This window comes from Hippocampus bargibanti, linkage group LG04, assembly GCF_051943395.1.
Source record: "Hippocampus bargibanti isolate YZ-2025 linkage group LG04, ASM5194339v1, whole genome shotgun sequence".
NCBI classification, from domain to species: Eukaryota; Metazoa; Chordata; class Actinopteri; order Syngnathiformes; family Syngnathidae; genus Hippocampus; species Hippocampus bargibanti.
The window spans coordinates 4,750,194-4,776,093 of NC_142737.1; the positions used below are offsets into that span (position 1 = coordinate 4,750,194).

General features: G+C 39.7%; 1 protein-coding gene across 1 annotated transcript in view; it reads left to right on the forward strand.

The window, feature by feature from the left end:
• Positions 1-25,900, forward strand: part of LOC148898784 (GDNF family receptor alpha-2-like) — an 87,984-nt gene that overhangs the window by 25,186 nt on the left and 36,898 nt on the right. The window contains exon 4 of the mRNA XM_088993690.1: positions 21,932-22,310. Within this exon, the coding sequence (XP_088849816.1) occupies positions 21,932-22,310 (379 nt within the window). The remainder of the gene's footprint in view (positions 1-21,931; positions 22,311-25,900) is intronic.

Consider the following 25,900-nt stretch of genomic DNA (forward strand, 5'->3'; position numbering starts at 1 on the left):
ATTATTCTCATTTTAATGGTTTCCTATGGGAAATGAATTTTTGGGATACATACTTTTCACCTTAGACAGTCTGGCAACCAATTAAGTTCGTAAGCCAAGGTATCACTGTACATTTGAATGGGATAATGGGATACATTTTGAAAGTACTGTTTTGATTTGAATATATATGATTTTTGGGTCAAGGGCATGATGTACTTCTACACCTTCTATGAATGACTTTATTGGCCTTTCAAAATGCCAATAACATACACATACACACACAGATTTTTGAAACTGTTCCGAGACAAGTCGAAGAACCATCTAATTCTCCAAAATGTTTGAGTTATACGCAGAATCCGAGTGAGTAGTTTCAGAGACATTGGTCACGTTTATGCACGTAAATTCCCAAGGGATGAAAATGTGGGCCTCTAGGGGTCTGTGAGGTCAGCCATTTTCTTGTTTGGTGTTGATGCTGTTGGCACATCTTGTGGCATGTGAGGTAAACTGAAGAGCTCGCCCACATTGTATTGATTCTACATTCTGTTTGATTTCCTCTTTACTAATTAAACAGCGTGGGCTCAGCAGGCGCCATTGAGCTGATGATTTCATTTACCAGTTATTACCATCACGGTGCCACCAATCAATGCAGATTTTAACTTTCAAGCCGCATGGGTGGATACTGCTATCCAATAAATTGAATGATTTCTACCCACTGAAGGCCTAAAAGCTGCAGAATCACACATCCCATGCTTCTCTTTCATCCTCTTCTGTCAAGACATTTCCAGTGGATGTTCTTTTTACTTTTAAACCATTTTTTTGTGTTATCAAACGCAATCTAGAAACATTCACGACAGCATTTTTTCTCCCCTCTTTGCTTGTTTCTCACTTTGTAGGGATGTAGCACAAAGGCACGCTTTTTTGCATAATCCTTTTAGCTTGGAATCAGCGGTGCATCACTTGGTCTCGCATGAAATGTCTGCGTGACAAAACGAGGAAAGAATGATGATTGGAATAGCTAATGAATGCATGGCCATAGACTATTTTGAAATTAGCGGGGGCATGACGGGGGGGGGGGGGACAGAGTGCGGATTGTCTGAAAAAATTGTCAGAAATTGTTGTAAAATGCCAAAATGAGACGGTCAGGTAACAGCGAATGAATATTGACGTTCTTGTCATGACAAAGACGGAAGTGATGCACACAAAAAGAAAAAGCTTCGACAAAATAACCCCCCAGAGACTTACTTAGGTCTCTGTGTTAGATATCTGTAGAATCCAGTGGCGACCCATGCATTTGACACCTAGGCCTTCAGTTGTGCTATGTCAGAATCAATCCAACTCTTAATAACTATGACCATACAAAACCATTACTGCAGCTACAGCTGCGACTGCAACTCATATAAAAAGGTGGTGCAATTTACTACAAGTCCACTAGAGGGTACTGTTAGCCAGGGAAGGCCTGCGACAAGGCCTTGGTGTCGCCAACTCGAAATCTGATGAGTTAAAGCAACAGTTTGATTGACAATTATTTTATGCTACAGGGCCCGCAGAACTGATTGTGAAGGCCTTCAGATAGATTTTTGACCCTGGTAACAAATAATAATAATAATAATAATAATAATAAATTTCATTTATAAGCACCTTTCAAAACTCTCAAGGTCACTTTACAGACACAGGATAACATTTTCTGCGGGTGAGCAGCGGCAGCCACACGCGCCAGCATTCACTCAACCCGGAAGTAACTCAAATAGAAACAAAGCTAGCTAGCTAGCAAATTGACAGCCAGCTAAATAGCTATACAGCGATTAGATCGCTAGATAGATAGCTATATAGCTATTAAATAGCTGGCCAGATAGCTATATAGCTATTAGACAGCTAGTCAGGCAGCTAGATAGCGAATAGATACATTTGTTCATTTTTGCCATCTCCTTTCCGACTTTCAACGGTAATCTTGCTAGATAGATAGCCATATAGCTATTAGATAGCTAGCCAGATAGTTATATAGCTATTAGATAGCTAGCCAGGCAGCGTAATGGGGGGAAAGCCATATAAGGAAGCTTTAAGACCATTTGGAATTATTTCAGAAGACCTCATGGACAAAATATAACTATAATCAGTCAGTGATTCAGATATTTTTAGGCCAGACGAGAAGGCCTTGCAGGCCCTGACGGTCCACCACTGGTGAGTCTGTGTTTCAATGTGATGCCTGGAAATTTCCTTCGGGGGACCTGGTGTTATAACTCGCGACGTGATCTATGGATGAAAACGCAACGTAGCGAGAGTGTCTCCAAAGGTGTGAAGTCATCCAGCCCCGATGATTGAGAATCAAAGTCGTCGTTGGCAATGTGTCAATCGCAGCCAAATGTGTGATCATGCCGTGTCGATTTGCGGCACTGCCCGGTTGAAAACAAAGCATATGCTAACGGCGTATTTGATTGATTAAGATGTAACCGGGGAGTCATTAAGACAGCCATTTTGATTCATCTGCTTTTTCCCCAAAGGTGAAATAGCGGATTTGCTCGCAGGAATTTGTTACCCTGCCAGCTTAGCTCATTATTTATCATTTCTGAGCTCGCATGGTAATTGATTGGAGACCTGAAAGAGATCTACAAGAGAGCAGATACAATGATACCTTGGCTTACGAACTTAATTTGTTCCCAGACAGATTGTGTAAGGCGAAAAGTGTGTATCCCAAAAATGTATTTCTAAGCCTTAAAACTACACAAAATATACCTTATTTTACGTATAATAAATGTGCTATGGTATTATAATTAAAAAAATAAACTGTACTGTATAATAAAGTCGTTTTATTTACCTTTGTGATGGTCGGTGATGGCTTGATGGAATGGAGTGGCCGGTTTAATCAGCATTAAACACTTGATGAGAAACGTAACCTTCTTTCATCATCTTGAGGAATGATCCCTTGTAGGTAGGTGCTTTCGCTGTGATTTTACCTTGTTCCTCATCAATTGTGTTCTGGGTTGATAGCTTTTTGCGTGTGCATTGCAAGTGTACAGATGGCTTGTGCGTGTTGTTTGTGGAGCCTGATTGATGGGATATTTTAACCTTGCAGTCTACACTTTGCCTTTGAACAAAGTTGAAACTCTCTCACTGTCATCAGCCTTTCTCTTTCATGTTTAAACCACCCCCCGTCACTGCTGCGTTCTTGACCAATCACGTGGCTTTAACCAAAGACTGGGGGCGGGGAATAGAGGACAAAAACAGTCGGCAGCCATTTTGTTGTTAGAAGAACGGGCTCGTTCGCGAACGACACATCACTCATTGAGGCAGCTCTGTGTACGAAAAAAGTTCGTATGCCAAGGTAAAATTTTCATAAATGTAACGTTCGTAAACCGAAAAGTTCGTAAGCCAAGTGGTTCGTAAACCGAGGTATCACTATATTTCAATTGTTTGTCAGCCATTGTTTTTCGGCTCGTGTTGATAACAACTGGATTTGTTTATGAAAGTCACAGAATGCATGATGAATGGTGTCCTGTCAAGTGTTTTTCATGTTTCGGTTAGCGTTCATCCATCAATTTGGAAAGCATTTACCCTTATTAGCGTCACAATGAAGCTGGCGCTTCTCCAAACGGATTCCAGGCGAAAAGCGACTGTACACCGAATTGGCAGCCAATTTCAGGGTTGTTTTGGTTACCCTTATGTAGCTATATGCTCAGAGATAACTTGTCGCAAACAGTTTTTATTCATCGCTGTTCGACAAAATTGTCTCTCGCATCAAATCACAAAGCGACAGCTCTCCGAAGAATGCGAACTATTCCGTTTCTTTGATTCTGTGTGACTAAAATGATTTTTTTTTTTCCTATCAACTGCCGGCACTGTAAGAATTTTCAAGGCGATGTTTTTAAAGCAATGCCGCAGGTATAACTTCAATTTGTGCTCCTCAGACATGTCCATCTCTTGGGTTATTTTCACATGCACACAGACAATGAGGCAATGAGTCACTAGAAGCTGCGTGAACAAGAACACTGGTCGCCCTCAATGACTTCATCTGCATGAGCTGCAACATGCCCACGGATGACTTCACCACAAGCCTAGCGTGATTGCAGCTCAGCCTTTAGTGAATATTCGGACTTGACAAATGCATCGTCGTTGAGACCTTAACTACGTTCCGCATCAAACCCAATCCACGACTCTTAAAAAGTGCCTGAAATACTGTCGCAGCGGCTACCGAAACTAACTGGGCCAAGGCGCTCATTTGACGTGACAAAAAATAAAGCTCAAGGCGCACCCTCAAAACAAAAGTCATACAAAGAGTATGAATACTAAAATATAAACAGCTTAAACAATGATTTGGTCTTGAAAAACATGCACAGAAAGTGAGAGGGTACCAATGGTTTTGTTTTTCTGGAACCAGTTGAAATTCCGATTTTTTTTTTTTTTTTTTTTTGCTTTGACTTAAGAGCAGAAATTTGAGATATGAGCACCGTACAACAGCATGGCTTTTCAGCAAGTAGCAACATGGCAGAAATGTTCCTCAAAAGGGTTCTTTGGGTCATTTATTACCATTTTGCATCCATTCATAAAAAAGAGATTGGCTCTCATCTCCTGTCAAGAGGGCGGAAATTGTTCTTATTCTATATTTTTTTACGCAGCATTGCGGCAAAATGCCACTTCACCATGTGTGCTTTGAGTGCATCGTTTCTCTCTGACTAAATCAAACTCACACATTGAGAACTAGTTGGCAACATCTAAAATATATTTGCAAAGCCTTCAACGACATTTGCATATTTAATTAGACCCGCCCCCCCACACACATACATACAAAATTCATTTCCTGAGCAAAAGTATTGGAAAAGATATTATTATTATTATTAATTTAATTGGTGACATTCAGTGTATTAGCTAACTAGCTATCTAGCTAGCTCTATAGCTAGCTACCTATCTTTTAGTTATATGCGTGTAGCTGCCTCTGCTCACCCACAGAAATATTTATCCTGTGACTGTAAAGTGACCTTGAGAGTTTTGAAAGGCGCTTAGAAATGAAATGTATTATTATTATTATTATTATTATTATTATTATTTAGCTATCTATGTGGCTAGCTATCTAGCTAGCTATCTGTTGGCTATATATTAGCTATCTACTAGCTGGCTAGCTAGCTTTCTATCTGTGTATTAGCTAACTAATTAGCTATCTAGCTAGCTAGCTATATAGCGATCTAGGTTGCTAGCTAACTAGTGAGCTAACTATATTTTGGCTATCTGTTATCTATCTACTAGTTGGCTAGCTAGCTTTCCATTTACTTCCGGGTTGAGTGAACGCTGTCGCGTGTGGCTGCCGCTGCTCACCCACAGAAAACTTATCCTGTCACTGCAAAGTGACCTTAAGAGTTTTGAAACGTGCTTATAAAATAAATTTATTATTATTATTATTATTATTATTATTATTATTATTATAAAATCCTATTAAATTCTACAAGAATTGTATGGTGGTCACTTGTAAGTGTGAGAGATATGTAGAAAGTACAATTCAACATGTCATGTCTTCTTTTTTTAGTGTTGGCCTTATGCACATAATTTGGAAAAACAAAAATAATTAGGCAGTGAAAACAGTCGCTGTGCGACATGGCGTGCACATACAAAATAGTGCACTGTTGTCCGGCATCATCAAATCAAACGGCGCTCAAAAAAGAACATTGCCTTCATTTAGGTCAAGAAAATGTTATTTTTTTTTAATTGTGTCACAGAGTCGAATTTTTGTGTTCATTAGTTAATATTTTGTGAAGTCGGGATGCCAGTCGCCAACATAACACCTTGCCGTAATTAGCCATAAAATGAAATTTAGTGACATATCAAATCGAGCGGGAATGGGGTTCCGGCAGATCGAGCTCACGGTTCAAACCATGAGGCATTAATGAACTCATTCACTGCTAGACATGCAAAAATGTGTCCACTCCAGTGCCATGGTTTTAGTCATTGTCACTTGAATTCCAGGACCCACAGAATATTGACTTTTAGGACTACATAAAAATTCAATACAGTGTTACAAATGAAATTATATGGGTCTGGAGTAATATGAGGTGCAAGTGGTGGGGGGCTGTACAAAATGCAAATGCTGCAAACTCGTGAAAGGGAAAAAAAACATTACCAGAGGTCTGACCAGTGCTTTATCGGAACCCCTCGCAAGAAAAACCAAAACCCAAACAAATTCAGGAATGGAGCTCCACTTCATACTGTATTTTCAATTCCCAAACACAATTCGGGAATGGCAGTGAATGAGTTAAAATTGTAGAAAATAAATCATATTACGTTTTTTTTATTGTACTTTACAAATGACTTGCACTTTTATTACATACGTGGACAGTTTATTCTGTAAAATAGTTACAATGTGCTTTTATACACTGTTTTTTAACACTTGGAACGAATTTAAAAGTTTACATTGATTATAATGGGAAGTCCTGATTCGGTTTTTGAACAAATCGGTTTTCAAACATTTTTCAAGAATGGATTATGGTCGAAAACCTCAGTTTACGAACCCCTTGGCTTACGAACTTTTCAGTTTACTTACGTTAAATTTCTGAAAATTTTACCTTGGCATACAAACTTTTGTCATACACGGAGCTGCCTCAATGAGTGATGTGTCGTTCGCGAACGAGCCCGTTCTTCTGACGACAAAATGGCTGCCGACTGATTTTGTCCTCTATTCCCGGGCCCCAGTCTTCGGTTAAAGCGACGTGATTGGTCAAGAACGCAGTGGTGAGGGGGGTTAAACATTAAAGAGACAGGCAGACGACAGTGAGAGAGTTTCAACTTTGATAGTTGAAAGGCAGAGTGTAGACTGCAAGGTTAAAATATCCCATCAATCAGGCTCCACAAACAACCCGCACAAGCGACTGTACACTTGATGCAAAAAGCTATCAACCCAGCGAAACAGAACACAATTGATGAGGAACTAGATACAATTATCGCAGAGGAAGCACCTACAAGGGATCATTCCTCAAGATGGTGATGGAAGGTTACGTTCCTCATCAAGGGTTTAATGCTGAGTAAAACGGCCACTCTATTCAATCAAGCCATCAACGACCATCAAAAAGGTAAATAAAACCACTTTATTATACAGTACAGTTTATTTCTTTAATTATAATACCATAGCACATTTATTATACATAAAATATGGTATATTTTGTGTAATTCTAAGTCTTAGAAAATTAGAAAGTAGAAAATTATGTTTTATGGGGACCTGGGAACGGATTATTGTCATTTTAATGGTTTCCTACTGGAAATGTATTTTTGGGATACACACTTTTCACCTTACACACTCTGTCTGGGAACCAATTAAGTTCGTAAGCCATCCCCATTCAAATTGCTGCTGTGGACTGCAAATTTCCCCATTGTGGGACGAATTTCTGATTCTGATAAGTAATGCAGATTCCTATTTCATACGATAATTACTGTTCTGCGGCGTTTTCGTATCGCCTCATGTCAACTTCAGGAATTTTGGATTCAATTACGTTCAGTCAAATGCATTTTCGCTGGTCCGTTTATCCTCACTTTCACTGCATTTGTCAGCGTAGCCACAAACATTGAAAAGATGAAATACCGCCGAATTGCGAGCAGCTCTTTGGCCGTCATCGCAGTTCTGTATAATGGCCCCAAAGTGTTCCACAATGATGTTTTGTGGCATTACCCGTGTTCTCGCATGGTCGTCCTTTGAAAAGTGCCACCTTGGGGTTCTTTCGGGAGACAAAACGCCGGCGATCACTCCGACAGGTCTTTCATCAACAGTTTTATAAGCGCTTTGTGCAGCGCCTTGAAAACGGCTGCCCCTCAAAACATTAAAAGCAAAGCATAGAATTTTACAGGCAAAAGTAAAACGTGCACTAAAAGCTTAATGCGTCTCTACTCAGCGACCGGCGGCCTTAGCAAGTGCGGCGGAGTGATGGAAAGAAAGAGATGTGACAACTTAATCTCCCCATCATCGTTTCACAAGCGCTGGTATCGCCCAATTGATGACCACCGGCGTGACGGATGCCGAGGATGTTGTAACAAATTAGGGGATGGAAGAAATGTAGGTGACAGCGGCACAACGCGCAATGGCGTCAGTGTTTGATTGAGTTCCCGTGTGTCAACACACGGAGGGTCTGAACTGATTCGAACCCAGAACTTCCAGCGCCTTCCGAACCGTGACTACGCTATTCTCCCGGCAAAATAACGCCTTTGAAATACTAATCGGACTTGTTTTTTGATCGGCACAGACTGCCTGAGAGGCAGACGTTTATATATTCCATGCATGAGTGCCTTCTATCCAAATCCAAAGCCCCAAAAGTTGAAAAATTGTCATGTTCAATCAAAACTTTTTTCAAACAATGAAAAGGAGAGACTTCAACTCTGTGAGCTTCTCAAGGATTAACCGCACAAATATATATATTTTTAGCAGGTGAGTCCTCAGAAAAAACAGTAGCTTCTGAGCCTCAGGGGTAAGACAGTGATACCTTGCCTTATGAACTTCATTGGCTCCCAGACAGTGTGTAAGGCGAAAAGTATGTATCCCAAAAATTACTTTCCCATAGGAAACCATTAAAATGAGAATAATCCGTTCCCAGGTCCCCATAAAACATAATTTTCTACTTTCTAATTTTCGAAGCCTTAAAACTACACAAAATATACCTTATTTTAATTTTATGTATAATAAATGTGCTATGGTATTATAATTAAAGAAATAAACTGTAATGGTCGTTGATGGCTGGATGGAATGGAGTGGCCGGTTTCATCAGCATTAAACGCTTGATGAGGAACCTTCTTTCACCATCTTGAGGAATGATCCCATGTAGGTGCTTTCTCTGTGATACTTTTATCTAGTTCGTCATCAATTGTGTTCTGTTTAGCTGGGTTGAAGGCTTTTTGCATCAAGTGTACAGATGGCTTGTGCAGGTTGTTTGTGGAGCCTGATTGATGGGATATTTTAAGCTTGCAGACTACACTCTGCCTTTGAACTATCCAAGTTGAAACTCTCTCACTGTTGTCTGCCTGTCTCTTTCATGTTTGAACCACCTCCCCTCACTGCTGCATTCTTGACCAATCACATGGCTTTAACCAAAGACTGGGGGCGGGGAATAGAGTACAAAAACAGTCGGCTGTCATTTTCTTTTTCGGAGAAAAGGCTCGTTCGCGAACGACACATCACTCATTGTGGCGCTCGGTGTGTATCCAGAAAAATAGTTTGTATGCCAAGGTAAAGTTTTCATAAATTTAACGTTCGTAAACTGAAAAGTTTGTAAGCCAACCGAGGTATCAGTGTATATATAAAGTTGCCTGCCCCATTTTTCACAACTTGAAACACAATAAGATGACTAATCGCGAAAAAAAAAACATTGTTGAAAAGTATTAAGGATTGATAATCAGAATATATAACAGAACAACACTTTAAAATTAAGCAATTAATGTACCTACCACAAATGCTCCCTTGCTTTATTTATGGTAAATATCCCTTGCTGATGATTTTGCTCCAGTTGTCATTTGTCCATACACTGTTCGGCATGTTGCACAATGGCAAAGTTTGCGTTGCGTCGTCTGCTACAAGCCACGTGAACTCCTCTTTCCACGATGCTTTTAATGTACGCTTACGTTTTATAGTGTCATAAATTTTGTTAGCTTCTTTTGAATCTTTCTTCTGGGGCTGAGTTTTGGCTCGATTATGGCTAACCACTTATCCATTTTTTTTGTGTTCTCTGTGCGTCTACTTTGGAAAATCATATCCAAATGCACCCGCAAGCACAAAGTTATTCGATGCAGGCTTCTGATTGGCTGCCGATTATGCAAATTGCCAAACGAACCGAAATTCAGAAATTTCCAAACCGAACGAAGATTTTGAAATCGGAATAATTTATTGTGATTTTGAAATCTTCGTTCAAATGTTTGCTTTATTGAATAAAGCAAACGTTTGATTTGAAAAACTGTAAGTTGTATGACCGACGTCAAAGTTGCAGACGTTATTTTAGACACTTTGTTTAGTGGAAAATTATGTTTTATGGGGACCTGGGAATGTATTATTCTCATTTTAATGGCTTCCTATGGAGAATTTATGTTTGGAAGACACACTTTTCACCTAACACACACTTTCTGGGAACCAATTAAGTTTGTAAGCCAAGGTATCGCTGTATATATAAATATAAAAACCTTCAACACTTCACAGTGCAAATACATTATTTCATTCAGTCATTCATTCATTCATTTTCGTTCTATCCATCCCTCCACCTATCGATCCATACAGAAGTCCCATTACAGAAAATAGGAAAACAGGCAGCTCATCCAATTCCCATGAGCGAGAAGACAGAGTCGTAGTCAAATACTGTCCGCATTCACCTCATTTCCCGAATGCCATACAATCGGCATGCAGACAAAGTCAAAAAGATTAAGCGCCCGAGTGCAATCGGAAGGAACATTTGTCTTATTTACGGTGCCGCACGTGGCGTTGGCAGACAGCGTCTCACCCCACTGAGTTTAGTTACCTCAGAAAATGAATCATCTCCGCTTTGTTCCACAGCGCAGCGGTTCTCTCATGCATTCACATCATTTTTTTTGGGTGGGTTTGCAATGAAGGTTACATATAACATCATATCTGCTTCAATAAGTTTGGTTGGTTAGCTTGCATTCTGGTGGAGTTGAAGTGCTGGTGTGGACTACAAACGTGTAAGGAAGAACTGCAGAACTTCTTCCATTTAAAAAAATCTTATTGACCCTCTTGGCTCCTTTAAAGTGAGGTACCTGTAGACTGTCACACATAAGATAATCAATGTGAAAGACGCTATGCAGGTGTGGTAACTGCTTGTCTTTTGTATGGCACAACAAGTAATACAAGAAGCAAGGCCATGCGTCGCTTTCAGTGTCGTAAAGTGACTAGCAAAGCCTCGAAATAGCCCACGCTAGCGAGGTTAACTGCTATTCTCACCCACAACTAGCTTAATAATAATAATAATAATAATAATAATAATAAATTTCACTTATAAACGCCTTTCAAAACTCTCAAGGACACTTTACAGTCACAGGATATTTTTTTCTGCAGGTGAGCAGCGGCAGCCACACGCAACAGCATTTACTCAACCCGGAAGTAACATAAAGTAAAAAAAAATAAATAAAAAATACATAGAAATACAAATAAATCTAAATAAATAAATCTAAATAAATAAATACAAGTAAATATGAAAATATAAATAAACATATCAATAAAGAAAAATAAATATAAAGATGTACAAATAAATATCAATAAACAAATAGAAATAGAAATAAATATAAATGCATAAATACGAAAAAATATATAAATGTAAATAAATAAACAAATAAATAATGTATATATATATATATATATATATATATATATATATATATAATTAGATTACCATAGCACATTATACATAAAATAAGGTATATTTTGTGTAGTTTTAAGGCTTAGAAAATTAGAAAGTAGAAAATTATGTTTTATGAGGACCTAGGAACAGATTATTGTCATTTTAATGGTTTCCTATGGGAAATTATTTTTTGGGATACACACTTTTTGCCTCACACACTCGTTCTGGGAACAAATTAAGTTTGTAAGCCAAGGTATCACTGTACTTGATTATTGCTAAATATGTTGTAACTTAATAAAAGTATTCATGTTTACATGTGAAATGTTGTTCATAAAATTCCGCAATGAAATATTACACACGCGTGTGGGTTTCTCTCTGTAAGTAATGAAAAATTGAGCCGTGAGTAAGGTCACAGTGTCTCACAGGTTGACAGGTATGCGAATGGCCAGTTCCACGCAGCAGGCAAATAAAGTCATTCACTGATCATTATGTACAATTGCTAATGCGCTCCACAAGAAATATATTGTGTTCTCCTGACCCAACGCTGAGCTAATGAACTTATTAGGAGCAGAGGCTAGCTGAGAATGATGACTAGCGGGGGCGCTCCGGGAATTAAGACGAAACATCTTTTAAGTACAAGTTTCTAACCCTCGCCACTAAGCTTCACATCTCAGCGTGTCTCCTATCCAATTAAATACCCACAGCTAGCCGCGGCTGTCGGGAGATAAAAAAACGAAGAGGCGTAACAGCCGCGCGCGCCCGCGCTGTTGAAATGTTTGACATTTTCACATTGTCCGTCTTACAATTAGCATTACTTAGGCAAGCACATAGTCCGTTTAGACGGGCGGCTTACGTGGATTTCTTCTCAGCTATGGGGTAATGATGTGTCGTTCGCGAACGAGCCGGTTCTCAGAACCGGATCTCTGAAGTGAACGAAGAGAGCCGGTTCGTAACATGGAGCCGGAAATGGGAGCCGATTTTTTTTGTCCTCTATTCCCCACCCCTAGTCTTTGGTTAAAGCCGCACGTGATTGGTTGATATCCGTGGTAGAGGAGGGAGGGGAGAATTACAGACACAAACAGCAGTGACAAGGAAGGGGCGGATAGACAGGTGGACAAATGTTATCACATTATGCACTTATTATTATTCAATTATTATATTTTTACCAGTTGGTATGATGGCATTATTAATATGAAAAGCAAATTAGTGACAGTTGATCTTCAGACCAGAGTAACCACAGGGAAAGCTAAAGTTAGCATCCACTAACTGTTCACATATAAATTTGGCCATGTAAATAAAAAATATTTGATATAGTGTATTTTTTACATGACTAATTTGTTTTTCACATAATTCGATGAAAAGGTTTCTTCAGTCGTCATCTGTACTTTTTTAAGGTGTGGGACGTTTCGCTTCTTATCCAAGATGCTTCTTCAGCGAACTAAAGTCTTACTGGTAGTTTTGGCCCTATATATATATATATATATATATATATATATATATATATATATATATATATCCCTACTGTCCAGACATGGCGGTGCCGGACTCTGCTATGAGAGGTCCCTGCTCTCAGGTCGGGGGCTCCCTGCGGCTCCACTGATTGTTCCTATTGTCCTGACTAACGACTGGCCTGATTGCCCTATTTGCTCTGGTATCACCTCATCAGTATTCCTAATCCTATTTTGCCTAAGCAGGCTGTTGTACCAACGATCCAAATTAAACATACCACCACCATATCGCTTTAGTGAAGGATTTAGCTGTTTTATGAAAATCGCTTCTTTTACTCCCCTTTCAAACCATCTATTTTCTTTCGCTAAGATTTTAACCTCATTGTCGTCAAATGACTGGTTGCTAGCTTTTAGGTGCATATGTACTGCCGATTGAGGCCCACTAGTATTATCCCTGCGATGTTGTTAAAGTCTTTTTTTGAGAATTTTTTTAGTCTCCCCAATGTATTGCTCTTGACAATTTTCATTCTAATAATGTATTGAATAAACTATATTACTTTGTTTTTCATTTGGCAGCATATCTTTTGGATGCACTAATTTTTGCCTTAAACTGTTGGTCGGTTTGAAATAAGTAGGAATTTTGTGTTGCCAAAGGACTCTGTAGTTTTTCAGAAACTCCTGCAATGTAAGGTACTGCTACTCCTTTCCTTTTTGTATCTGCATCTGTCAAGTGACAATGACAAAAACCCTGGCACTGGAGTGGACACATTTTTTTGCACGTCTGGCAGTGAATAAGTTCAAGGCTCGAAGGTCTCTATATCCCCACCCCACAAATTCCCTTTGTTTCAATGAAAAAAAAAAATACGATTGACAGGTTCCAATGCCAATACAAAATAATTTAACGTAATTTAACAGCTTTTAAAAAGGCGCAAAAAGTCATAGAATCACAAAGGTTTGCAAAGTGCAGATGCTAATTTTTTGCTGGATGATTTTCAAGAGGCCTTGCAAGGAATTTAAATTCTGACTGACTCCCCACCTAATCTCACCCTGTGCACCCCAATGCACCCAAATTTCAAAAATAGTGTCGTTGAAAGATGGTTTGGCTCCATTGCAATCATCTCTGACCTCCACTTTAACTGGTTGACGCTCTTCAACTCTTCCTCCGAGGAGATGTGTTAGAATGATTTGCCATCTGAAACTGACACCAGATAACATTGCGGACCTTCTTTGTGCCTAATGCAGACCCCGCTGCGGCGGCAAGCGCGGCGCTAATGACTGATGAGCCCTTTGACACAGAAACACTTGACATGTTCCTCAGGGTCCGGACTAAAGAACTTCCTAACAAGCTCTTGCACACTCACCCAGGGTTATATAACATCCAAATTTTGGCGCCTTTCCAAATGACTGAGAACATATGCATAGTCAGTAGTCTCTTTTCTAACCTGGGATGACCCCCACGGCCCAAACCAACCTACCGATCTACAACTTTGAGTAAGCGATGATATATTCAAATTACCCTGACGGAATGCAGTTGCTTCTCTTTGGGGGGAAAAAGAGTCAGGAAGGCAAAACATGTCACGTCAAATACAATATACATTTTCTCCTCCTCCTCTTGAGGACAGTTCACTGTTACCTGTTTTTTTTTTTCAGCCTTCTCTGTGCCATCAGAGGTCAGAGTCACATTTTAACCGTTATACGCGCCTCGGGGCATCATTGCCGGTCTCCCTTTTACTCCCATGTGTGCCGCATGTGTACTAAAAGGCAAATGATGGTGATTTTCATTGCGCTTAAATGATGCCCATGAAAAGTCGACTTCGAGTCAAATGGCCGGAATTCCCCAAAGAACGGCGAAGTGTCCGAACAGTCAGTCAAGTGTAGTTTATGTCCTCGCCACTGAGATGCCAACACTTAACAAACATCGGCAATCACACTGTCTCTGTTGTCATGGAATATGCATTTTTTTTAAGAATAATCCCCTCATGAATAAATTTGCCTTTCGGCTTTTCTCTTCAGGGGTCGCCACTGCGAATCAATGTCCTCCATCTATCCCTCATGAATAAATAAATAAATAAATAAATAAATAAATAAATAAATAAATAATACATATAAAAAGAAAAATAAATATACAAAAAACTGAAAATACAACTAAAACAAAATGAAAAAAAATAAAAATAAAACTAAGAAAACAACTAAAAATAACAAATAAATAAAACTAAAAATAAAACTAAAAACAAGAATACAAAAAAATAAAACAAAAACAAAATAAAACAAAAACAAAATAAAACAAAAACAAAATTAAATAAAAAAAAAACAAAATAAAACTAAAAAACTAAAACTAAAAAACAAAAATAAATTAAAATTCAAAATATAAAAAGAAAAATAAATATATAAAAACATGAAAATAAAACTAAAACAAAATAGAAAAAATAAAAATTAAACTAAAAAAACAACTAAAAATACAACTAAATAAAACTACAAATAAAAGTAACAATACAAAAAAAAAAAAAAAAAATACAACAAAACAAAAACTAATAAACAAAAACTGCAAAACAAAAACAAAAACTAAAATTAAAATAAATTCAAAATTCAAAATTCAAAATTCAAAAATAAACATTAAACATTAAAGATGAAGCATTAAGCATTCAATTAAATTAGAAACAAAATTAAAAATACAAAGAACAATAAAAATTAACATTAAAATTACCATTTCAATAAATAAAAAAATACATAAATAAATAATCTTAAATGCAATCTGGTCAAAAAGTAGAAAGTTCAGGCACAAGAACGAGACCGCCCGTTGCTCCCAGACTGCTGGCTTTCATTGACACGTTTAACCAGAAATATAATTTTAATATATGCAGCCAAATTGTGGATTATTCATGAAAAGTAACTGGCAGATATCTGTAACTGCATGACAATTCAGTCCATTAGGGTTGCTTGGCTCTGTGCCCGATGGGTTTAAAAAAAAATCAATGAAGCAGAGTTGCCTTGCCAATGACTAAGTTGCCCTTTTTATTATGACGATCACAATGATTGTGAAGATGTCCTTTTCAGGAGCAGTTTATGTCTGGTCAGTTATTCAGATCAGCAGCGGAACTTGCAAGACTAACACACCATGGAAAATTTTATACTGTATATCCTTAATGCATTGTTTAGCATATGGCTTCTTTAATGATCACATTAGCGATGAGAATCCCAACAATAAACTAAAACATGATCGCCATCATGGATTGATAATATATTCTTAAGAGAACCTTCAACAATCACACATTATATACACAAACATAAATGCACAACATTAAATATAAGGCAGTCAAATTATACAGTTCATTTTAGCGATATTACTGTTTATTTGCTATGTGACAAATATTTCCCTGTGAATATTTTCTTTCTCTCTTTTTTTTTTTTAATGCGAAGCTAATGAGAGCATCCATTAACCATTCAGCGTGTCAAGCTGCTGTTCATTTATTCCGCCAGCTTCATACACTTTCCCCGGTAATGTTTGGTTCAGCCGCCAGCAAAGCTAAGCTAATAGGTATGTGCCGAATGTAGCGATGAGAGCTGTTGATTGCATCGCTGATGGGCTGGGTTAATTATTAGGAGCAGGAGTCGCACATCTTTCCTGAATTAGTCGGGATTAATTGAACGTGTGTGTGTGTGTGTGTGTGTGTGTGTGTGTGTGTGTGTGTGTGTGTGTGTGTGTGTGTGCATGCGAGTCTGCCTAAGTGGCAATCCTCTCATCACATCCTCTCTATCTGTCATGACCAACAGCCATCTGCCTGCTGAAAGCTTTTTCCATTTTATATGTCTTTTATCATTAGCTTATCAACCGCCTCCCTCTTGCGTTGTATCAAAACAAACCTTCTTAGAGGTGCACTCGGAAAATCAATTAGTAACACAATGCTGCACTTTTCCCCTCCCATATGCAATATTTTTCTTCCTTCCATTTTTTTTTCATCCCGCCGTTCCGAGTGCCTCCTGAGTTTGTGTTTTTGCCAGTGCGCCGAAATGCCGCAGTGCCAGGAAGTGTCTTAGATTCACCCCAGGACAATTTTTTTTTGAATACCAAATTCAATCTCAACTCCACAGTCAGTGGTCGTCCCGAAAGAAAAACACGTTTAGGCGGGTACAACCCTCGCATCTATCTTTGTAGTTCATCCGTCTCCTCCTGTAACACCCCCCACCCTCGGTAGCCAATATTAGAGCTTGCAGATGGTCAGGGGAGATTTAAAGGGGGTCTGCGATTCATCAATGTAACTGGACAAGGGCCACGGAAAGCTCTCATCCAGCTGGACCACCGTCCCCTTTGGGAAGGCCTCAGTTAGACGGCTTCCCTCCCTCGGCGACTGCAAAACTTCCTGAGACACTTTTTGGCAGTGGCAGCAGACCGTCGAGGCCTGCAAAGCCTTCTCTGCTTCTCTTACTTGTCCCCGGTTGCGCTGCTTCCACATGTATGTTTTCGTATTTAAGCCCTTGACTAATCACATTTCAGCCATCATTTGTTACCAAAGCATAAATGTTTGCAATCGATTAAAGAAGTCCTTCCGCATCAATTCGAGCCGCCTGGACTCCCATGTAGCGTCCCAGAAAATGCACAAGATGGCGCCCAAGCTCTGTTGGAAATGGGCTGATTTGTCTGCTGGGAATTTGTGTCAACTTAACACCTTCTTTATGCGTTTTACCGCAATTGGTAGTCTTGGTGCGACACACAACGATTCACCATCGCGTTATTTATGTAGTTTTCCATCTAACTTCACGATCAACACGGTGTTTTCAGATGAAAAAAAGTGTCCAAAATGCATTGTGTATCGCTTTTTTGGTCAGGGGCGTTCCTTTAGTGACGTCACGTAAGGCATCGTCATCAACTCGAAAACAAGACTTCCTGAATATTCAGCGCAAGTCTTAAAATGTAAAATATAGCATTTGTAAAATGTGCTCAGTAGAAGTCATTTTAAGTGATTTTACAAATTATGGACACAACTTTTCCGGAGGTGTGGGTTGTCCTTTAAAGCGCTATCAAAATCAATAGGTATTGTATTGTATTGTAATATTTAATACTTACATTCCTGGCTAACACTGCACAACGGGTTATCATCATATCAGGGAGGAAATCCTTTTTTTTTGTTTTTCTTTTCCCTAATCCAAAAAACCTCTAAACACAGTAGATAAGAAATAAAATAAGCGAGTGCAAACATGACCTCCTTGAGAATGAAGGATTTTTGCTTTTCGCCCCCAAGGGCGTGCACCGATATGGAGGCTTTACAATTGCTCACAGGAGGATCCCTGATATTTGTAATTGTCACTATGCTGCAAAGAACAGTTAAAAAAACAGTTTGGTCCAATGTGGAAGTGCAAAAAATAATAAAAAATAGGGAAGTGGTGATTACAAATCAGGATTTTCCAAAATCCTGAGACAAATACGTATAGTCCGACAAATATTTATGCAGGCAAACAAATAAAGTCGATTTTTCAGGTAGAAAAGTGGTTCTTTTCACCTACTGTCTAATGACTCACAAGAAAGCACATCGAGTAAGTAACATGCCAGTTCTCCCCCCCCCCCCATGTTCTCCAGACAACCTTCTCCATTTAACCTTGATACATCGAAATGAAAGTTAGTTAATGGAAAGAAAGATTCACTCTACGTTCTTCTACGTTCTTCTGTCGGCGATGAAACCCCCTTGAGCAGTTTCTCAATACCACAGAGGGTGTGCAGGGGGGGTTACTTTTTTCCTAAAGAAGGATCTAAAAGCACAAAATAATGAATTCAGAGAGACTTCTTATTTCCTCTCTCACTTGCAGTACTCGGTGTCCTCCGCAAGTCCGTTTGCAGGATTGATATCGACGCTTGAAAACAACGTGGCGGCCATGGGCGCCCCCCGTCCCACCGCCCCCTTCCAAAAAACAAATGGTCTTTTTCCTGCCGCAGGTCATTTGACAGTGTGAGATTGGTTGTGTTGAATAAGAGATGGATCTCTGGGTGTCAACGTGGCGTCCTGACCTCTGAAATATCATTATCAACACGGGGGAGGAAGGTTAAATCCTCGAATATGATTTGTATACAAGCGAACGGGGTACACAAAGTGTATTATTTTACGTCCCGTGGTAGGAAGCGGAACACCTACTGGCATCATCGTTAATCCACAAATATCAGAGTTAGCGGTTGCACCTTTTCGGCCGCGTGAATATGCCAGCACTGTTTTTGATTTGATGTCAGGCTTGGATTTTGGAAACTGGAATATTTTATTTTGTTGGCACTTTAGTGTTGAGACTAAATAAACGACTTGGAATCAAATAACAGGGCCTTCCAAATTGTGATGAATGGACTCAAAAAAGTTCCTTATCGTAGTTATTCTCTCAAATGATGATTAAAATGTGACGCACTCACACTCAGGAACGATTTAGGGCAGGGGTGTCAAAGTCATTTTTTTGCCGCGGGCCACATTGTAGTTATGGTTTCCTCTCGAGGGCCGTTATGAATTTGGGGAACCCATTAGAATGTTTAAATCCCTTCAAATATTACATATAGAGCACACAGCAAATTAATGAATAACTCATTTTCAAATCTGAAGTCATGAAGAATGACTTTTATTGTGGTTGACATCCAAAAATATGAAATTTTGGCTCAGATTTTAGCAATCATCATGGAATTTAACAAGTTTGATTTGCTTTCGCGGGCCGAAAAAAAATGATGTGGCGGGCCGGATTTGGCCCGCGGGCCTTGACTTTGACACCTGTGATTTAGGGTGTTCAATTTTCATGTTCTGGAGTGAAAAATATTTAACATTTCTTGGTTTGCTTCACGATATCACGATGCCGGTTTTTTTCCACCGTATTCTCAGAACGTCTCATTTAAAACATGACAGATTTCTTGGGCATTAAATCGATATTTCACTCGTAGCAGATGTTCAACTATTCTCTTTCTCAAAGACAATCTGGGATTTTTTTTTTTGCGGAATGAATTTACTGTTGACCACAGCCGCAAGGATGCGTGCTTTGTTTCTTGACCGTACTTTACTGCAAAGCCTCTGTGTGATCTATGGTGGATTGTTGCTGTTGACCGCATATCGATGTGTATCTCTTGGTTATTATTGCATTTGGTGTGGCCATGTTTTATGGACTGGCAAAAAAAATAAATCCCATCCATCCATCTATTTATTTTCTATATTACTTGCGCTCGTTTGGGTTAAAGGTGAGCTGAATTCGGCCAATAGTCCCGGTATACCACAAAAACTGCCACTCAAAAGGCACGTACAGACAAATAAACATTCCCTCTCACATTGACAGCCTACGGGTGAGTTATGGTCTTCAATGAACGTAGCATTTCTGTTTTTGAAAGAAAGCCAGGGGGGGGGGGGGCACGGAGACGACCCGAGGAGAACATGCAAACTCGACACAGGAAGAAGAACGAGACAGAAAAACTCACCACGATTTGATCGTGATGACATTGACAATCCGCTAGAATCAATTCCCGCCAGCCATTACGGAGTTGAAGGATACTTGAGCTTCCTCCCGTTATCTCCAAATATTTACAATATGTTCTGCTCACTGAGGACCTTCAAAGTAAATTCGATTGGCTGTCTGAGACTCCGAGGAGGTATGCGCATAAGCGATTTGATTTTGTGGCTCAAATCATTGAGTTTCTTGCAACATCGTCGGGATCGATCCATGAACAAGTGCAGTGAATAAATCCAGATGAATATGTCCGCTTCGTGTGGTCAGTCTCTTGGATTGGATTGGATTAGTCTCACAGTGGAGACATTTACATTTCACAGCAGCAAAGTGATGAGAGGAAAAGGAAAGAAAGAAGTAGAAAAACAAAATACAGGAGCTGCTGTCAAGGCAGCCACTCTCGAGGCGCCATCTTGAAGTCAAAACCACAAAAAAAAAAAAAAAAAACCAAAAATATGACGCAACAAAAAAGACAGACAGTCATTCAATCTTAAGCACTTTCTGCACCCTCTGTCATATGACGCAGCGGGTCAAAGTGTCCTTTTCACCAGTGGATCAGGGACGTCATTGTGAAATGTACACATCTGCTACAAGCTAAATATTGAAAGCAAACACGAGGCTGTAGCATCCATTGACGAAAAGAGACTGTCCCACGTATATCTGCTTCAATTCCAAGCCGCAACGGTTCCTTTATGCAAGCAGGTTCAAGTGAATGTAAACAGGGGTAACAAAATGATTGCAAAGTCTCAACGTTATTTTTTTTCCATGACCATTTGACATTTCGGACCGGATTTTAGCAAGTTCACAAGCTGCATGGCTGGATCTCCGGGCCTTGAGTTTGACACATGTAATATAGTGACTGACATATTACACGAGAGAAAATTAGTGTACAGTGATACCTCGGTTTACGAACCCCTTGACTTACGAACTTTTCGGTTTACGAACGTCAAATTTACGATAAATTTACCTTGGCATACAAATAATTTTTCGGGATACACACGGAGCTGCCACAATGAGTGATGTTTTGTACGCGACTGAGCTCGTTCTCCTAACAAGAAAATGGCAGCCGGGTTGTTTTGGTCCTCTATTCCCCGCCCCCAGTCGGCAGTTAAAGCCACGGTATTGGTCAAGAACGCAGCACTCAGGGGGTAGGGGTTGCAGACAGGGAGAGAGTGAAGTTTGGACTTGTTTCAACTTTGATAGTTCAAAGGCAGAGTGTAGACTGCAAAGTTACAATTCCCATCAATCAGGCTCCACAAATAACCCACACAAGCCATCTGTACACTTGATGCAAAAAGCTATCAACCCAGATGAACAGAACACAATTGATGAGGAAAAAGGTAAAATTAGAAAGAAAGAAGAAGGCTACGTTCCTCATCAAGTGTTTAATGCTGATGAAACCGGCCACTCCATTTCATCAAGCCATCAACGACCATCACAAAGGTAAATAAAATGACTTTATTATACAATACAGTATATTTCTTTAGTTATAATACCATAGCACATTTATTATACGTAAAATCATGTGTAGTTTTAAGGCTTAGAAAATTAGAAAGTAGAAAATTACATTTTAGGGGGACCTGCGAATGGATTATTCTCATTTTAATGGTTTCCTATGGGAAATTAAGTTTTGGGACACACACTTTTCACCTTTCACACTCTGTCTGGGAACCAATTAAGTTCATAAGCCAAGGTATCACAGTAACTTGAAACCACAAAAATTCTGACTCGCTTTGCACCTCCCTTTCCGATTAGGAATGCTCACAGTAGCCCCGAAGGGTTTCCACTGCGCCGACGCCGAGCGAACCTGCAACCCTTGCCTGGACGCGGCCAAAGCCTGCAACCTCAACGGCACCTGTAAAAGGCATCGCTCGGCCTACATCGCCACCTGCAGCAAGGAGGACCCCAACAAGGGCGAAACCTGCAGCAAGAAGCGCTGCCACAAAGCACTACGGCTCTTCCTGGATCGCGTGCCCACAGAGTTCAGCCACCGCCTGCTGTTCTGTCCCTGCCAGACGGAGGGCTGCGCCGAGCGCCGCCGTCAGACCATCGTGCCCGATTGCTCCTATAAAGAGAAAGAAAAACCCAACTGCCTGGAGCTGAGGACGATCTGCCGCCAGGACTCTCTATGCAGGTATGTGGGGACGAGGTTGGGGGCACACATTCAACTAAATGACCACACCTTAAAGGACGACCGACACCATTTTTTTTGGACATCAGAAACTCTGACATCAGAAAAACGTTTTATACCATCTAAAATACCCAAAACACGCAGGCTGATATTTTTAGTCAAATGAAAAACACCAATAAAAATGACTTAAAGTGTCCCAAAACTACAGTAAAGTCTCGTTATATCGATATTCAAGGGAGTCCGAAAAAATATCGATATAACCGGGACTATCGATATATCCGACCCTGTTTGCATGTAATTTTCTCCGTGCGTGCATAGAAATAGTATCGATATAACCGGGACTATCGATATATCCGATATCGATATAACGAGACTTTACTGTATTTTAAAATGACGTCAGAAAGTTGGCGCATCGCACTATAAGGCGCACCTTCAATGAATTAAAAAGGTGTTCCAAATATAATTAATTAATATATAAAACTTTTCCAAGTATAAGGCACACCACATCATAAGGGGTTTGAAATGGAGTTGGTGGCTGCTGACAGTAGTTGCAAGATCTGTTGTGGCTCAATATAACTTCACATATAAGGCACACCAGGATTTAAAGGACAACCGACACCATTTTTTTTTTTCCTAACTGACATCCGAAAACCGTTTTATCGCATCCAAAGCACCCAAAACACGCAGGCTGATATTTTTAGTCAAATGCAAAACACCAATCAAAATGAGTTAAAGTGCCCCAAAACTACTTCAAAATGACCCCGGAAATTGCGAGTTTCAGAAGGTCCTGCCCCCTTGTTCGTGGGGTCACGCCAGGACGTCTTTGCCTTGCTCTATTATCAAAACAATGGCTTCAGATTCAGAGAAGATGCTTTCTTGTTACTCATCCGTTTATGAATATGATTCAAATACTTCTGAAAAGGAAAGCATAAATGTTCGCAATCGATTGAAGAAATACTTGCCATCAGGACTCCAATATAGCGTCCCAGAAAATGCACAAGATGGTGCCCAAGCTCCGTTGGAATTGGGCTGATTTGTCTGCTGGTAATTTGTGTCAACTAGTATCAAATAGTAGTCTTGGTGCAGCACATTCCCCATTGCGTTATTTATGTGTTTTCCTTCTAATTTCGCCATCAACACGGATCAACACGAAGTTTTCAGACCAAACAAAGTACCCAAAATGCATTCTGTGTCGCATTCTCGGTCAGGGGGGTTCCTTCAGTGACGTGACGTCAGGAATCGTCATCGACTCGAAAACAAGACTTCGTGAATATTCACCGTGAGTCTTAAAAAGTAAAATATAGCTATATGCCGTGGAATCTTTGTAAAATACGCTCAGTAGAAATCATTTGAAGTGATTTTACAAATTATGGACACAACTTGTCCGGTTATCATTTAAGTAGCTAACAGGAAATTAGCTCTTGTAAGGTAGGGGGGCCTGAAGCAGTGGCATAGTAGTGTTTGCCAAGTCCCTGGGCAGTTCTGGTAGTAAAGTCGAGACCACACATCACCAAAATAGCAACAAAAAAATCTGACGCACTGTATTTCGACTACAAATAGATTTTTTTCCCCTGATTTTGAACAATTATGAATCTGATTCTTTGGATCAGTTAGCATTTTCCAAAGTCAGCCCACCAAAGTAATGACACTGGCGAGAGCCCCCATGGCGGCAGAAAATCATGTATCATCCATCCGGAAGGGTTGTCTGATACCAAATCTCTCTGTCGTTGCTTTCAACTCATTCCAAACCATACACGACTGAAAGTCATGAATAACAATTGCCTCAGCTTTGCCCGAACGGCAATCAGGGTGGCCAACTTTAGTGTCCAGGGCGAGGTGCGTGACCATTTTTATCTACTCCCAATGCTTCAAAGTTAAATTTTGCCTTTTTTGACAAGATCAAAATAAATCTCACAATTTGTATGTCGGATAAAAAAAATACTTGCAGTAGCTCAACATTTTAAAAAATAAAGACAATTTGCAATTTGGGTACTCTGGGAAGAAACACGAATGGCTTTTGCGGACCACAGAAAATTACAGTAAAGTCTCGTTATATCGATATCGGATATATCGATAGTCCCGGTTATATCGATACTATTTCTATGCACGCACGGAGAAAATTACATGCAAACAGGGTCGGATATATCGATAGTCCCGGTTATATCGATATTTTTTCGGACTCCCTTGATTATCGATATAACGAGACTTTACTGTATGTGGCGGGCTAGATCTGGCCCACCGGCTTTGAGTTTAACAACACCTATGTTTTAGAATATCATAAAAATAAATCTATCTATCTATCTATCTATCTATCTATCTATCTATCTATCTATCTATCTATCTATCTATCTATCTATCTATCTATCTATCTATCTATCTATCTATCTATCTATCTATCTATCTATCCATCCGTCCATCTGTCAATCCATCCATCCGTCCGTCCGTTTCTCTGTCTGTCTGTCGACCTACCTACCTACCTACCTACCTACCTACCTACCTACCTACCTACCTACCTACCTACCTACTTTCTACCTACCTACCTACCTACCTACCTACCTACCTACCTACCAACCTACCTACCTACCTACCTACCTACCTACCTACCTACCAACCTACCGAGCTGTCTACCTACCTATTTAGCTAGCTATCTATCGAGCTATCTATCAAGCTATCTATCTAGCTATTTAATCACATAGGAATGTGTTATAAGAGTACTCGTCCCATTCTAAATTCATTTTGATTTGGTATTAGAGTTTGTCATATCTTAAGATGGAGGGAAAATATTAATCAACTTGAAACTGTGACTAGTGAATCAATCCAATATATGATTTCTACTTTTCAAGTAGAACTACTGAAATCCATTTCACGGTCTTTGAATTCTTCTAATTTATTTAGATGCAAGTGCGTCTGCGTTTCCCTTATGGGAAACTTACAACTGTGTTTTTTGAAATCGGTTTTACATATAGAAAGAGGCGTGGCACATCTGACTTCTTCATTATAATTTTACATTGATGACAATGAGCTAAAAGGGACTATCAGAGAGTCACTTAACAGCAATGATGTTCCTCCCGTGGCAAAGTCATTCCACTTTTTTTAAGGATGCCGTTGCTCTTTAGTTCTGGATAAACATGAATGGGCGAGTTCTTGAGACAATGTCCAATTAAGCAGAAAAAAAAGGGCGGAGGGAACATTAGTATCAGTACTAGTATTACATTAGTATTAGTATCATACTTTGACTTAATAGCGAGCGAATAGGATCCAGGCAGCTTCCTTCAATTCACACCTCGCCAACCGTGTGTGCCGTTCACCCAATCAAGTCAAAGAATCTTCACACTTTCCAAATCTCCGTGCATGTGCGTGCGTGTGCGTCCAGCCAGTTCATTAGTCTAATAGCTCGAAAACTGTGAGACATTTCAATAATTCAAAGTATTTAAAAGCTCATTTGAAAGCCTAATGAAGTTCGACGGAGCGCTAGACCTCTGAATGCCCAACGCTAAATATAAAAAGCCAGTGTGGGAAATATCCGCCGACGGGGGGGGGGGGGGGGGGGGGGTAAAAAAAACATGAATGGCTAATTTTCCATTTTCAGACTG